Source organism: Dendropsophus ebraccatus, chromosome 13 (assembly GCF_027789765.1).
Source record: "Dendropsophus ebraccatus isolate aDenEbr1 chromosome 13, aDenEbr1.pat, whole genome shotgun sequence".
NCBI lineage: Eukaryota > Metazoa > Chordata > Amphibia > Anura > Hylidae > Dendropsophus > Dendropsophus ebraccatus.
This window is the reverse complement of record NC_091466.1, coordinates 73,349,353-73,362,894: the sequence shown is the minus strand read 5'-3', so window position 1 is coordinate 73,362,894 and position 13,542 is coordinate 73,349,353. Positions and strand designations below refer to the sequence as shown.

At 41.7% G+C, this 13,542-nt stretch overlaps 1 protein-coding gene across 9 annotated transcripts in view; it reads left to right on the top strand.

The window, feature by feature from the left end:
- Positions 1 to 13,542, top strand: part of DPF3 (double PHD fingers 3) — a 182,157-nt gene that overhangs the window by 113,844 nt on the left and 54,771 nt on the right. For all 9 annotated transcript variants that reach the window (XM_069950997.1, XM_069951002.1, XM_069951003.1 and 6 more), the window contains 2 exons: positions 1,465 to 1,572; positions 13,113 to 13,237. In XM_069950997.1, the coding sequence (XP_069807098.1) occupies positions 1,465 to 1,572; positions 13,113 to 13,237 (233 nt within the window). The remainder of the gene's footprint in view (positions 1 to 1,464; positions 1,573 to 13,112; positions 13,238 to 13,542) is intronic.

Here is a 13,542-nt window from a genome sequence, read left to right as displayed (position 1 = left end):
ATTTTAAAAACGAGTTTGACACTTGTGCTTTTCACGGGCCCATCTGCTGACAGAGATCGCATGGCTAGCATTCCAACACGTAATATCAAATGGCTATCCGCATTAAGCATTAAGTATATTTATAGCTTCTTCCCTGCAAAAGAAATAAAACTGCAGTCAATTCATACTAGAGTGTAAACGGTGATGACACCACCATAACGGTGAATAGAAGCGTTCATTACGTTCAGATTTACCAATATCTGTGCATATAATCTAATGTATCCTGTCAGGGAAGAAGCAGACAGGTTACACTTTAAAGGGGTTATCCAGCACTACAAAAACATGGTTACTTTTCCCCTACTGTTGTCTCCAGTTTGGGTGGGGTTTTGAAACTCCGTTCCATTGAAGTAAATGGAGCTTAATTGCAAACTGCACCTGAACTGGAGACAACAGTAGTGGGAAAAGTGGCCATGTTTTTGTAGTGCTGGATAACCCCTTTAATCTGTGTGATCATTTGTTTCCTCTGGAGAGAAGCGGCTAAAGAGGTTCCTGGCAGCTGGTTGTCTTCTCGCCCATAGATGTGAAGAGCATCAGTTCAAAGCGTGTAGTGGTCTCTAATGATAATCGTTACATCTGTGCTTCTAGTATGATCAGTTCTTACCAATGCAAGAGCCATGGCTATTATTTGGATGTTTATGGTCTGTTTGCAGGGATAAGGAATCTAAGTAATGATCATGATGGAGAATTCTGCACAGGACGATTATGGTGCAAATTATTATTATTATATTGTTGCGTTTACAAGGAGTGATAATTCGCCCAATCGAACGATTAACGATTTCAAAGTAACAATGTGTTTTTATAACGATCAGTGTTTAGACGAAACGATATATCGCCTGGAAAAATCGTTATTGCAATTGCTTTAAGATCGCTTAAGCCCATCTCACACATAGGGTTGAAAGACACGAAGCGATCTGCTAATTTTTAGCCAACGACGATTTGAGAACATGTTGAATGATCAAAAATGAACGATTTCTCATTCGTCGCTTGATCGATCGCTGTTTACACGAGCCGATTATCACTCAAATGCGATCGTTATCGCGAAAATTTAAACAATAATCGTTCCGTGTAAACGCACCATAATTCCACATCGTTTCTTCATTTGTTGGGATCAGATGGAGTAAACGATCATAGTAACGATTGTAACTAACGACTATCGTTCTGTATAACGATACAGCAGGGAACGAGGAGCAATCGAGCGCTGATTGACCCGTGTAATAGGGGCTTTGGTGATCGGCCAAAAAACAAGCTAATGCTAGCTTATTGGCTGGTCACATGTTTAATAAAAGACAAAAATCATCCCCTTTGTTGTCAGCAGGTCTCCCTGGGTGGACAGGAGGTGTGATGCCGACAAATAATGGAAATAATGAACTGATTATAGGGTTATCCATCCATCTCAGTGTGTAACGTGTTGGTGTGTCTCCTCAGGTGTAGCTCCAGGACAGTTGTACACGTATCCTGCTCGATGTTGGCGAAAAAAGAGACGTTTGCATCACCCCGAAGACCCGAGGTTAAGACTCTTGGAGATAAAAGCAGGTGGGTGAATATATAGAGTCTGTCCATACAAGTCTCCGTCTATCTAATAAATCTGTTCACAGATACAGATTATAACAATTATTTCTTGGTTAAGAGAACTATTTAGGTAGAGTTCACATTAGGCAACATTATGGTATGATTCATATTCTTAGAACACAACTTGTATGTGCTTTTATGTGCATTATGACCTTTTTCCCAGTGACTAAGGTGTAGAAAGACATTTAGGCTGGGTTAACGCTGCATTTTTGCAATCCGTTATTTTCATCAGTTTTATGGGAGGGAAAAAATAGATGAAAAATTTACTTCCATTATTTAAAAAAAAAAATCAAAATTCACCTTTTTTTTTTTTTTTTTTATTGCATAAAACAGTGAAAAAATCGGACTGCAGAAAATAGTGTGAACCCAGCCTAACAGATCCGTGTAATTTTATGTTGTAGCGTTGATGTAGTTAAAGCATACCTAGATCTTACATCGTCCTGCCATGGTTGGTAGGCTAACTTGTTCAGTGTGGAAGCCAGTGCCCTAGGCTGTGCCACTCACTGAATATGGCAGCCTGACAGCAATGATAGGATGCTGTCCAAAGTGCAGTGACATCAGCCTGTCCACACTGCAGGTTGCAGGTTAAAGGACAGATTGGATTTAAAATGTGGTCCAGTCTACAGGCAACATGGCTGTGAAACTGGTGTCCCTCCGGCTGTCTCAAAGCTAGGATTCCTATCATGCCAAAGCTTTGGCTATCCTGGCATGATTGGCTATCCTGGCATGTTATACAGCATTCTGTGCTAAGAAGTGGGCGGTCTTACTCACTTACAGCTATTTATGTGCATATAGGGAGGGGGCTGTCAATCACTGATAGGAGACTCCCACTTGACTATCTGGCACTGAATGAGCAGAGATTAACTTGAATAAGTGAAAGGTTGTCCTTGAATTATTCCTACAAATCTATGTATCTATCCGCTCAGCTCTTCTTGCTGTATAACACGATGCCTGCAGACTGGACGGCATTTTTAACGTGACGTCTGCCCTTTAACAGCAAGTCTCTTTATACTATTATATTGCTAAGTTGTGCACATCCTTGTTCTCCTGTTAAACTTTGCAGCATGTTATCCCAGCATTGTATGCAGAACACCAGGCTTAAAGCGTTCTGGACAAACCTGAAGGTAACACTTGTCAAACCTTTGATCCACTCCATCTGTATAGTCGGCTACATTACATCTGATGTATGAGCTGGTGGAGGCATTCATGGCACTGCCAGCACTAATAGATTGGTCTGATGGTGTATTTATCTGTCTAATGTGAAGGTTTGCAGGATGCATAGACTCTCGCCTTCCATGTAGATAATGGCGTCTAAACCTGTTCTAACCCAGTAAGCAGAGGTAATGATCCATGTTCTGTATATTCAGAATACATTAGTATTTTGTGTGTTTTTTGCACATACTCCCATGGTTTCTTTGAGCTGCTTTTTGTCCTCCTTTATCATATCCCAAATGGCTCGTAATATTAGGCGGTGCATTAAATGAGCGAGAATGTAGATTGTGCGCAGATGATCAGAACAGTCAGCTATCTCGGCGTGATTTATGGCCGCGTCAGTGTCGCTGCCTCTACTTAATGGGCTTAATGAGTAGTGTTTGGTTCCATCTGTGCGATCAGCTTAAATGAAAAAGTGCCAGTGCTAAATCCATTTTAATTTGCTGGTTGCGCGGTTACCCACCTTCTCTACAATCCCTTAAAATGGGACACTAAAGTCTGCTTCTTCACTCCAGAGAGAAGTGTGAATCGCTGGGGGACAGGTTTATGTATGTGGGTGTATATACCAAGGACACGTTCTGTGCAAGAATCTCCGGTCCCTATTATGTATCCTATCCCTTTAATACTATACTGCCAGGATCTTTATTTCCAATCCCAAAGAGGCGTCTATGGCGTTAACATTCATAGGCCGCAGACGCTACCGTAGAGACGAGGATTAGGTCACACGGGTACGCTTCACCTCCGCGACAATAAATGTTTATTATATCAAACGCTGTACAATGCATTCCGGATAAAAGGTTACAAAGTGACGATGAGATTCCGCATTCTGCAGATAGAAGTTTACACAGAGCGGAGCCTTTACGCTACGCCCGCCATTTATTTCTTCCTGTAGCGTTTATATATAAAAATATAAATATTATCCGTGTGTTTACATATCTGGGTGACAGTGTGGATATCTATAAAGATGCAAACGCCATCCAACCTTTTGTGTTGACACTGGCAGCTGTGATAGCGGGAGCCGGCGATTCCTTAGGGGCAGTTGTGTGCCAGGGTCTGTTTCCATGGCAATTTTCAGCTTAGTGGCCTCGGGAGCAGAAAGTGTAATTCCCGAAAAGTGTCTGCGCTCTCCTTCCTTTCTCCGGTACCTTCTGTGGTGCTGCGTGCATACAGATAACATGTCCTCCATCCATACTAATTGACATTTCTGTCATTTACCACAAAGGGATTCTTCCTCACCGAACACTTCCATTGTCTAGACGGAGCGAGGGGGGGGGATAAAGTCAAAGCTTTAGAGAGTCGTCCACATCATTACAGCGGCAGTGGTAGAAATATCGCACCGAACGATTATAGGTGTCACGTTTATACTGTGACTGCTATTAAGTATAAAGATCTGTAAGATGTCGGCCACATAACAATGTAATAGTTGTAGACATACACAACTTAAAGGGATTATCCAGGATTAAAATAAGCATAGCCATTTCCTTGCAAAAACAGCACCACCCCTGTCCTCAGGTTGTTGTGTGGTATTACAGTTCAGCTCCATTCACCGTTCACTTCATTCACTTTGGAACCAAAACTAAGAACAGTAGAGGTGCTTTTTCTGAAAGAAAGCGGACATGTTTTTCTAAGCCTGGATAACCCCTTTAACCCTTTGAGGACCAGGCCCAAAATGACCCAGTGGACCGCGCAAATTTTGTTATCTTAGTGTTTTTGTTTTTCCCTCCTCCCCTTCTAAGAGCTCTAGCACTTTCAGTTTTCTATCTACAGGGCCATGTAAGTAAGCAAAAACCGAACAGTTTTCAGAATTTTTTCAAAGGGGTAATATGGCGAGAATAAAATCTTTTCAGATCAACTGCTATCAGAAGTTATACAAATTTGTAAATTACTTCTATTAAAAAAATCTACAGTCTTCCAGTATTTATCAGCTGCTGCATGTCCTACAGGAAGTGGTGTATTGTTTCCAATCTGACACAGTGCTCTCTGCTGCCACCTCTGTCCGTGTCAGGAACTGTCAAGAGCAGGAGCCGTTTTCTGTTGGGATTTGTTGCTGCTCTGGACAGTTCCTGACACGGACAGAGGTGGCAGCAGAGAGCACTATATCAAACTGGAAAGAATACACCACTTCCTGCAGGACATACAGCAGCTGGTAAGTACTTCACCGGGCCTAGAAGGTATCCATCCTAGAGTTTTGAAGGAATTAGGCACTGTGTTAGACAGATCCTTATTCCTAATATTTCTACGATTCTATAATGACAGGCATTGTTCCACAGGACTGGCGCATAGCTATGGAATGGAACATATTCAGATTGGGTTTTAGTTACTAGTGGGGTACCACAGGGGTCAGTGTTGGGTCCACTTCTTTTTAATATTTTTATTAATGATCTTGTAGAGGGGCTACAGAGCAGAATCTCCATTTTTGCAGATGATACTAAACTAGGTAAAGTTATCACCACAGAGGAGGATAATATCATATTACAGAGGGATTTGGAGAAGCTGGAGGTTTGGGCGGAGAAATGGCAAATGAAGTTTAATGTGGATAAATGTAAGGTTATGCATTTGGGCTGTAGAAATAATAAGTACAGTTATGTACTAAATAGTAAAACACTGGGTAAAACTACTTCCGAAAAGTACCTGGGGGTATTGGTGGACAGCAAACTCATCTATAGTGATCAGTGCCAGGCAGCAGCTGCCAAGGCTAATAAATAATGGGATGCATCAAAAGAGGCCGAGATGCTAAAGATGAGAACATAGTTTTGCCTCTTTATAAATCACTGGTCAGACCACATATGGTATATACTGTGTACAGCACTGGGCACCTGTATATAAGAAGGACACAGCTGAACTGGAGCGGGTGCAGAGGAGGGCGACAAAGGTCATTTAAGAAATGGGTGGGTTACAGTACCAGGACAGGTTTTCACGCTTGGGGTTATTTACGCTAGAAAAAAGACGTCTTAGGGGCGATCTGATCACAAAGTACAAATATATGAAGGGACAGTACAGAGATCTTTGTAGTGGTCTTTTTACTCCTAAGGGCCCTATTCCACAGTAACGATAATCGGCCGGATCGGCCCCATTTGGCCCGATTCAGCCGATTATCGTTCGGTGAAATAGAGTGATCGTGTCATCGGCTGATCGTTCATTTAGGGCCAGACCTAAAATCATCGTTCCCCCACCGCGCATCGCTACGGTTGAATAGCGGTGCGCGGCGGGCGACCGATGATTTGAGAAGAAACAGCAGCAGCATCATCATACATTACCTGGCTGCAGGGCTTCTTCGAGGGAATGTCACCCTCGAGAAAGCAACACGCGAAACGCGCGTCGGGTGTACGGTGAGGTGGACTTATATACTAAGGACATGTATGGGTAATATCTACTATTTGTTGATGGTGTTTTTATGTTTTTCTGCCATATACCCACTGTGGGAGTTATTTATTTGCTGTATGTAGTACCAACCCAGTGCCCAGTATATATGTTTGTATATGTAGGTTGTCTATTTATCTCCTACCCTATGATATAGCACTTTATGTATAAGAACTCTTTGATCCACCGTTTTTATGGGGATTTGTATTAGCTTCAGCCCCCCCATTATGTATTTTTAATAACTTTTTTTGATATACTAAATAATAAAAAATATTTATATTTACATTGGTCTTGCATTCAATAACAAAATGATATAGTCTAACTACTAAAGAGGGAGGTAAGGCGAGCAAACTGTGGCATTTCTGGCCCCGGGTTCCTTACTTTTTCAGCGTTCACCATTATCTGAGAGCATCCTCACTCTACTGCCATGGTAGTTGCATGTTATAATACACAGCTGGCACCTGCAGTATATTGGGAGCATGCTCAGCTCCAGATCTCCCCAACACACATTCACTTTATAGTGGATGTCACTAAGAGATAAAAAAATTATAAAAACTAAAATGACCCAATGGACAACAGTTTGAGCCATTTTAGCTCTTATATAGGGCTGTTGGACTACTTTATTTTTTCTTTATTAACCACTTAGGTTCCACATCCAGTATTTACAATGCAAGGAGTCTTGAGTTGGCATAGTAAGAGAAAGGGTTAAACACGTTTTATTTATCACATCTTCTCCGTTCATGTTGCAGTAATGGTAGTTCCTCCTGCTGGACCATGTTCAATATGCAGTGGCGGCATCAATACTGAAGGATTTATGTGCTCAATCCTATTCCGCAGAGCTGAGGGCTAAAGAGCCAGCCATGGTCTGCCTAATCCTGCCTCACCCTGCAAGTGGCATACAATCATTGTGACCTTGACAACACAGGCTCTTTCCCACAATGCAGTCAGTGATTCGCTAAACCAATGAAAGATACTAAATACGAAAGTTGAGAAAAATGATGTTGTGTCTTTTGGTGCATCTGTTCCCAAATGCAGTAGTAAATTAGATTACGTTATCATGAACTGCTTTTTGGCTTTCACTTATGGGGTATTCAGAAAAAATGCAGAGCTGCCAAACTGGGATTGTTTTGCATGGGTTTTGAAATGCATTAGTGCATATTTGCAGTATATGTAACCACTCGCTCCTTCATACTCAATCTGTACAGCATAATTCCAGCTGCCAGGTGCACACAAAATAAATGCGTTCCTCCAGAAAGAGTGCTTGAGCCTGTGCTCCTGCAGCTGCTGCTTTTTATAAATGGCATGTCAGCCGGCACAGCCTGGAGATTGGACGCTTCCCAGGGCAGACGAGGAGAGGGAGCCACTATTGATCACTGCGCTCAGTGTGCATCAGTAGTGATCAATCTTCCAGTCTCCGCAGCCGCTTCCCTCCCTCATCTATGTTATTGATAGAACAAAGGGAGTCCAACCTAGCTCCTAATTTATTCCTCAGTTATTCGGCCTCATGCATCTTTGTTTTTCAGCGTAAAGCTTCTCTCCCCAAAACACACCAAATTCTGTAATTTGCCTAATATTAAGCTGAGTAAAGATAAAAAAATAAAAAAAAATCTTAAGGGTATTTTCATAGTCATTAGGAAAGGGGGCAAACCAGCAGATCTCACTGTGGAGCCCCCACCGATCCTGAGAATGAAGGACAAATGTCCTCAGAATAACTGGAGCGGGAGAATGCACACATCACCTCAGCTAGTATTCATATTCCAAATAATGGCTGACGCTGTTAGGGCAAGGAGACACATGGTACCTTTGTATATATGTCTATTCTTTTCTCTCCCAGCTGTGCACAGTAGGTATGCCCAATGAAGGAACACAATGTGGAAAGATGGCTTGGCTTCCAGCTGACTGTCAATCTAGTAGGTAGGGATCAGGGGGAGTGAGGTGGCAGTAAAGCCTTCAGTACTATAGAAGCTTGATAAAGCCCTAAGGCTGTCTGTATCCATGTTTTTCAGGCAGCCTTAGAGCTGCATCCAACTTCAGCAGCCACCGCTAATAAAAATGCAGCGCATTCGGGATTGGTTGAATTCGAGCATGCTAAAAGTTCACTCAACTCTATTCTTGTCCTATCATTTTCCAATGGAGACCAAATTTGGTTGCATATATTTGAATATCAGAATACGCTGCTTGATGCTGGCATATTCCCATCTTGGTTCATTCCAGCTTCTTAAACACATCAACCTGGTGGCTTCTTTTCAGTCTCCACATTTTAAACAGCTCCCATATTTCTCTATTACCCCTCATTTTACTCGTTTTCCAAATTCATCAAGACTTTTCACCTATTCTCTTTACAAAGTACACACTGGGAAGGACCCTAAGGGAGAGGTACTGTATTGTTACCTACCGGTCTCTGCTATTACATTTCTCTGTACTTGTTGCTGCAGCAGCGATATACAGTTACCTTTCTCTACCTATTTATAATCATGTAATTCCGGTCCTATTTAAACCCAGCCAGGTCTCCCACTCCCATCAGTTGGTTACAGACACCGCCTCTAGCCTGCTATATACCTATACTGAATTTTTTAGGTTGTTGCCATTTTTTATCATTCATGAATGAATCGTATTTTCACTTCATGCTTGATTACTGTTCCCTACTTGTACTTTTTTCCCAGTTTCTTATTTTTGTCAGTTTTGTGACTAATGGTAAATTTGACCATTTTCAAAAAGTCATAAAACTGTAGATGGCCATACTGTACATTTGTATACAAATCCATACCGAAGAAAAATATTTTTCTATCAATGTCATATTATAGCATGACTTTGTTTGTAGAAGAAAACATGTGTCTAACTGCTGTGCTTTTAAAAAGTTTAAGTAAAGGAGAAGTCCGGCAACAATTTTTATTAAAGTATTGTATTGCTCCCCAAAAGTTATACAAATCCCCAATATACACTTATTACGGGAAATGCACATAAAGTGCTTTTTTTTACTGCTCTTACTACTGCATCAAGGCTTCACTTCCTGGATAACATGGTGATGTCACTTCCTAGATAACATGGTGATGTCACTTCCTGGATAACATGGTGATGTCACTTCCTGGATAACATGGTGATGTCACTTCCTGGATAACATGATAATGTCACTTCCTTGATAACATGGTGATGTCACGGCCTGACTCCCAGAGCTGTGCGGGCTGTGGCTGCTGGAGAGGATGATGGCAGAGGGATGCTCAGTGTCCCTCCAGTGCCCTGTGTCCCCCTGCCATCATCCTCTCCAGCAGCCACAGCCCGCACAGCTCTGGGAGTCAGGTCGTGACATCACTATGTTATCAAGTAAGTGACATCACCATGTTATCCAGGAAGTGACATCACCATGTTATCCAGGAAGTGACATCACCATGTTATCCAGAAAGTGACATCACCATGTTATCCAGGAAGTGACATTATCATGTTATCCAGGAAGTGACATTATCATGTTATCCAGGAAGTGAAGCCTTGATGCAGTAGTAAGTGCAAGGAAAATAAGCATTTCCTGTAATAAGTATATATTGGGGATATGTATAGCTTTTGGGAGGCAATACAGTACTTTAATAACCATTTTTGCCGGACTTCTTTAATGTTCACATTTCAGTTATTTACATGTTTTGTACAGGTGTTAAAAAGTCTTCTCAACCATTTGTTCTCTGACGAAATGCTATTATTTACAGAACAATTATTGATTCATAGTGAGAAAACCACGGACAGCTTGCTTTTATCAGTGTTTCTGTATAACTTACGAAAATAAGTTGCAAAAAGTATTTGCTTGTAAGGTGGAACGCATTTTATTCTACTTACGGGATCATTGTCGTAATAATTATAGTCAGACCTGATAAGTGACTGCACAAGGTAAAGGCTGTTAAATAAAATATACTAAATAAACAGAACACAGTTTTTTTTCCTATTAGATTTAAAAGGGAGTCTGCAGCTTAAATTTAGTCTCTAGCAGTATCTCCAGAAAATATAACTTGCAGGTCACACCAGGCTGCACCTAACCCAGATGGCAGACAATTGCACAGAATTCCACCTGGACCTCCTTTGGAGGACATCGTGCTGACTTCGGAAATGACCTTGTGTGCACCTCAACTTTTAATTTCCACATGCTGAGCCCGCAGGCTCTGCTGGGCCATCTGCATTTTTGTCTATCACCATTTTACTCATGTCCTTAAGTCTTAATAAGACTTCTCAGGGTGGCACTTAGAATTCATTACACGTGTGTAAGAATATTAATGTTACTGCTGATGGCAAAACAGATGACATTGTCCCCTTTCAGTCTTGTGTATGACAGATTTTGTATCTGTTTGTGTGTGTGTGTGTGTGTGTACATATATGTATATATAATATTTATTTACAGCATTTATACAAATATACAGGGTGGGCCATAAGTGTGGATACACCCTGGTAAAATGAAAGTGTTTGCTGATATCACCTTACTGTTTGTGGAATATTAGTACATGTGAGCCCCTGGCGGTCATCTGCAAAACCGCCATTTTGGATTCAACTTTACTTTTTTTAATGGGAAGGGGGTCATGTAACACATCAAACACAGAGCGTTGAACAAGAAAAACTATGCTGTGGTCATTTTTAACATAACTTTATTCATTATCGAGTTATTGACACACTAGTGACACGGAGAAACGACAGCAACCGACTAAATGATGTGCTCAAAGGCCTGCCCGTTGTGTTGAACTATCAACACGATTCTCTTCTCCCACTCTTGACACAGAGAGAGCAATATCGCAGAAGAAAAATGTTACCACAGGTCTCCTGTATCCATTGTATCAGGTGCTCCACATCCTGGATCTTCACAGAGTACACCCATGCGGTGTTGCACCATCTTGCTGGAAGAACTCAGGGAATGTGCCAGCTTCAGTGCACAGAGAGGAAAACTCACTGTTCACAGCAAAACTGCCTCATCACTGAACAGAACCTTATGAGTAAGCTGTGGGTCCTGTTCCAAATGTTGTGTTGTCCACTCAACAAATTTAACACGCCAGTCCCGATGTTGTAGCAGCAGGATCTTGTAAGGGTTCCATCTGTGTGTAGCCAGTATCAGTCGAATGTGTGTGTGTGTGTGTGTGTGTGTATGTATATATAATATTATATATAAATTTTTTATGTGGTGTAGGCTAATTTTCTTACATAATCCAGTAGACCACATACACGGTTTGTAATATTTCCATCTCTCTGAACAGAGCTGACCCGAACAATTAGTTTACAGATTCAGAACAAGCAGCCTTACGAAAATAGCTTGTGACAAATCATCAATGTGGAACGATGGTCACCGGCCACTATCTCTCGCACCGCTCCTGTCACAATGCTGCATTATAACCTCTAATTCCCTCAGGCAGGTTATATGTTTTACCAATTCTAGTGTCAGCAGGTGGAATTATGAGAGAGAATAGCTAAAGAGACAGCAGTGTCATAGGCAAGGAAATAGCAATGTGAGTATGGAGTGGACTTTTACATATACATATTCAGTTTCTAGTACCATAATGGGCCGGGGGGGGGGGGATTGATCAGTTCATCCCAAAGTATCATATGTATTAAGAGCAAAGTAAGCCCTAGTTTTATTAAATTTAGCCATGCATCCTCCATGTTTATATAGGACATATTCATAAGAGAGCGAGACAAAAGATCCCTTCACACATTCATGCTATACCCACCCATTGCCTAGTGATGGCTTTTCTCATAATAAGAGAGTCTACGAAAAATCCACATCCAAAAAAAGTGGAAAATGGCCATTTCCATTGCATATGCCAGAGCGAGTAGCCTTACGTCTGTTACACTCCATTGAAAGTTATAGTTCGATTGTATGGAGTCTCACTAGGGGAAGATAACTTTGATGGGAAAAAAAAAAAAACCATTGGATAAGTTTATAACCTGGCGGCAAGACATGAAGATGAGAGGGCAGCTCTTTCTTGACCTCAGAGGAATCCCACTTTTGATTTGACGCGGTATTGGCGTTGTCAGCGCAGTATTATGTGAGTCACAGGTACCAGCACCATCTCGGGCCTCTGCCTAGACAACAGCCAGCAGTTTCTCAGCAGCTGTTTGGTTTCTGGTGAGACTTGTGACACAGAGGAAGGATTAGAGGGTCCAAGATAGTGTTAGGATAATTTAGTACAAGGGTTAAAAGCGACTCTGTACCCACAATCTGTGCCCCCCAAACCACTTGTACCTTCGGATAGCTGCTTTTAATCCAAGATCTGTCCTGGGGTCCGTTCCGCAGGTGATGCAGTTATTGTCCTAAAAAAAATACTTTAAAACTTGAAGGCCAGTGCCAAACAGGAGTATCTGTGCCCTAACTTTGCACCACCCCTCCATCCCTCCTCCCCACCCTCTTCATCATTAGGAATGCCACTGAAACATTTTCTCTATGCTGAACATTGCACAGGTGCTTAACGATCCAGCCCATGTGCCGGGCTGACACAGGTGGGGAATAGGAGGCAATCTGCCTGGAGCATTCCTAATGATGAAGAGGGTGGGGAGGAGGGACGGTGCAAAGTTAGGGCACAGATACTCCCGGTTGACACAGGGCTTCAAGTTTAAATTTTTTTTTTAGGAATATAACTGCATCCCCTGCCAAACGGACCCCAGGACAGATCTTGGATTAAAAGCAGCTATCCAAAGGTACAAGTGGTTTGGGGGGTCAGATTGTGGGTACAGAGTCGCTTTAAGCAAGGAACTATAGCATGCACGTCCAAAGTCATATATAATTTTTTTTAAATCCTTTTAACAATGGTTGAGTGAAAGAAATGTTTTGATTTTACTTTAACATAAAGAACCTGCAGACATTCAGCTACTCTTACTTACTGCTCGCTTGCACACTGTTTAGAATTCTTCTCATGTAGAACCATATAAAGCCGGTACATGACAGCTTATATACATGTTCTCCTTTGTTGCAGATGTAGACTTCCCTTTACGGAAAGACAATGTTATGTCGGAAGGTACCACACTAGAAGCCCTTTTACGGGGTGAAGGACTAGAGAAAAAAGATGTCAGAGATGAGGACAGTCTACAAGAAATTCAGGTAAACACGTCTGGTCTTGTGTTTTGAAATGCATAATAATAATTTGTATCCATAGGCTTTGTTCCCACAACATCCTTTTTGGCCGTAAGTCAAATGACAACCGTCATCACAAAATAAAGGCCATTATTTGCACTCAAACGGCCAAAAAAAATGTTGTGGGAACATAGCCATACTGTATACTGTAACTGAGCATATGGATGGGAGTTGTTAATTTAGCCTTAGGATAGGTCATGAATGTCAGGTTGGTGGGCTGCCTGCCAATCAGCTGTTTGTCAGAGCTGTGGCACCTTAATATTCAGAGAACA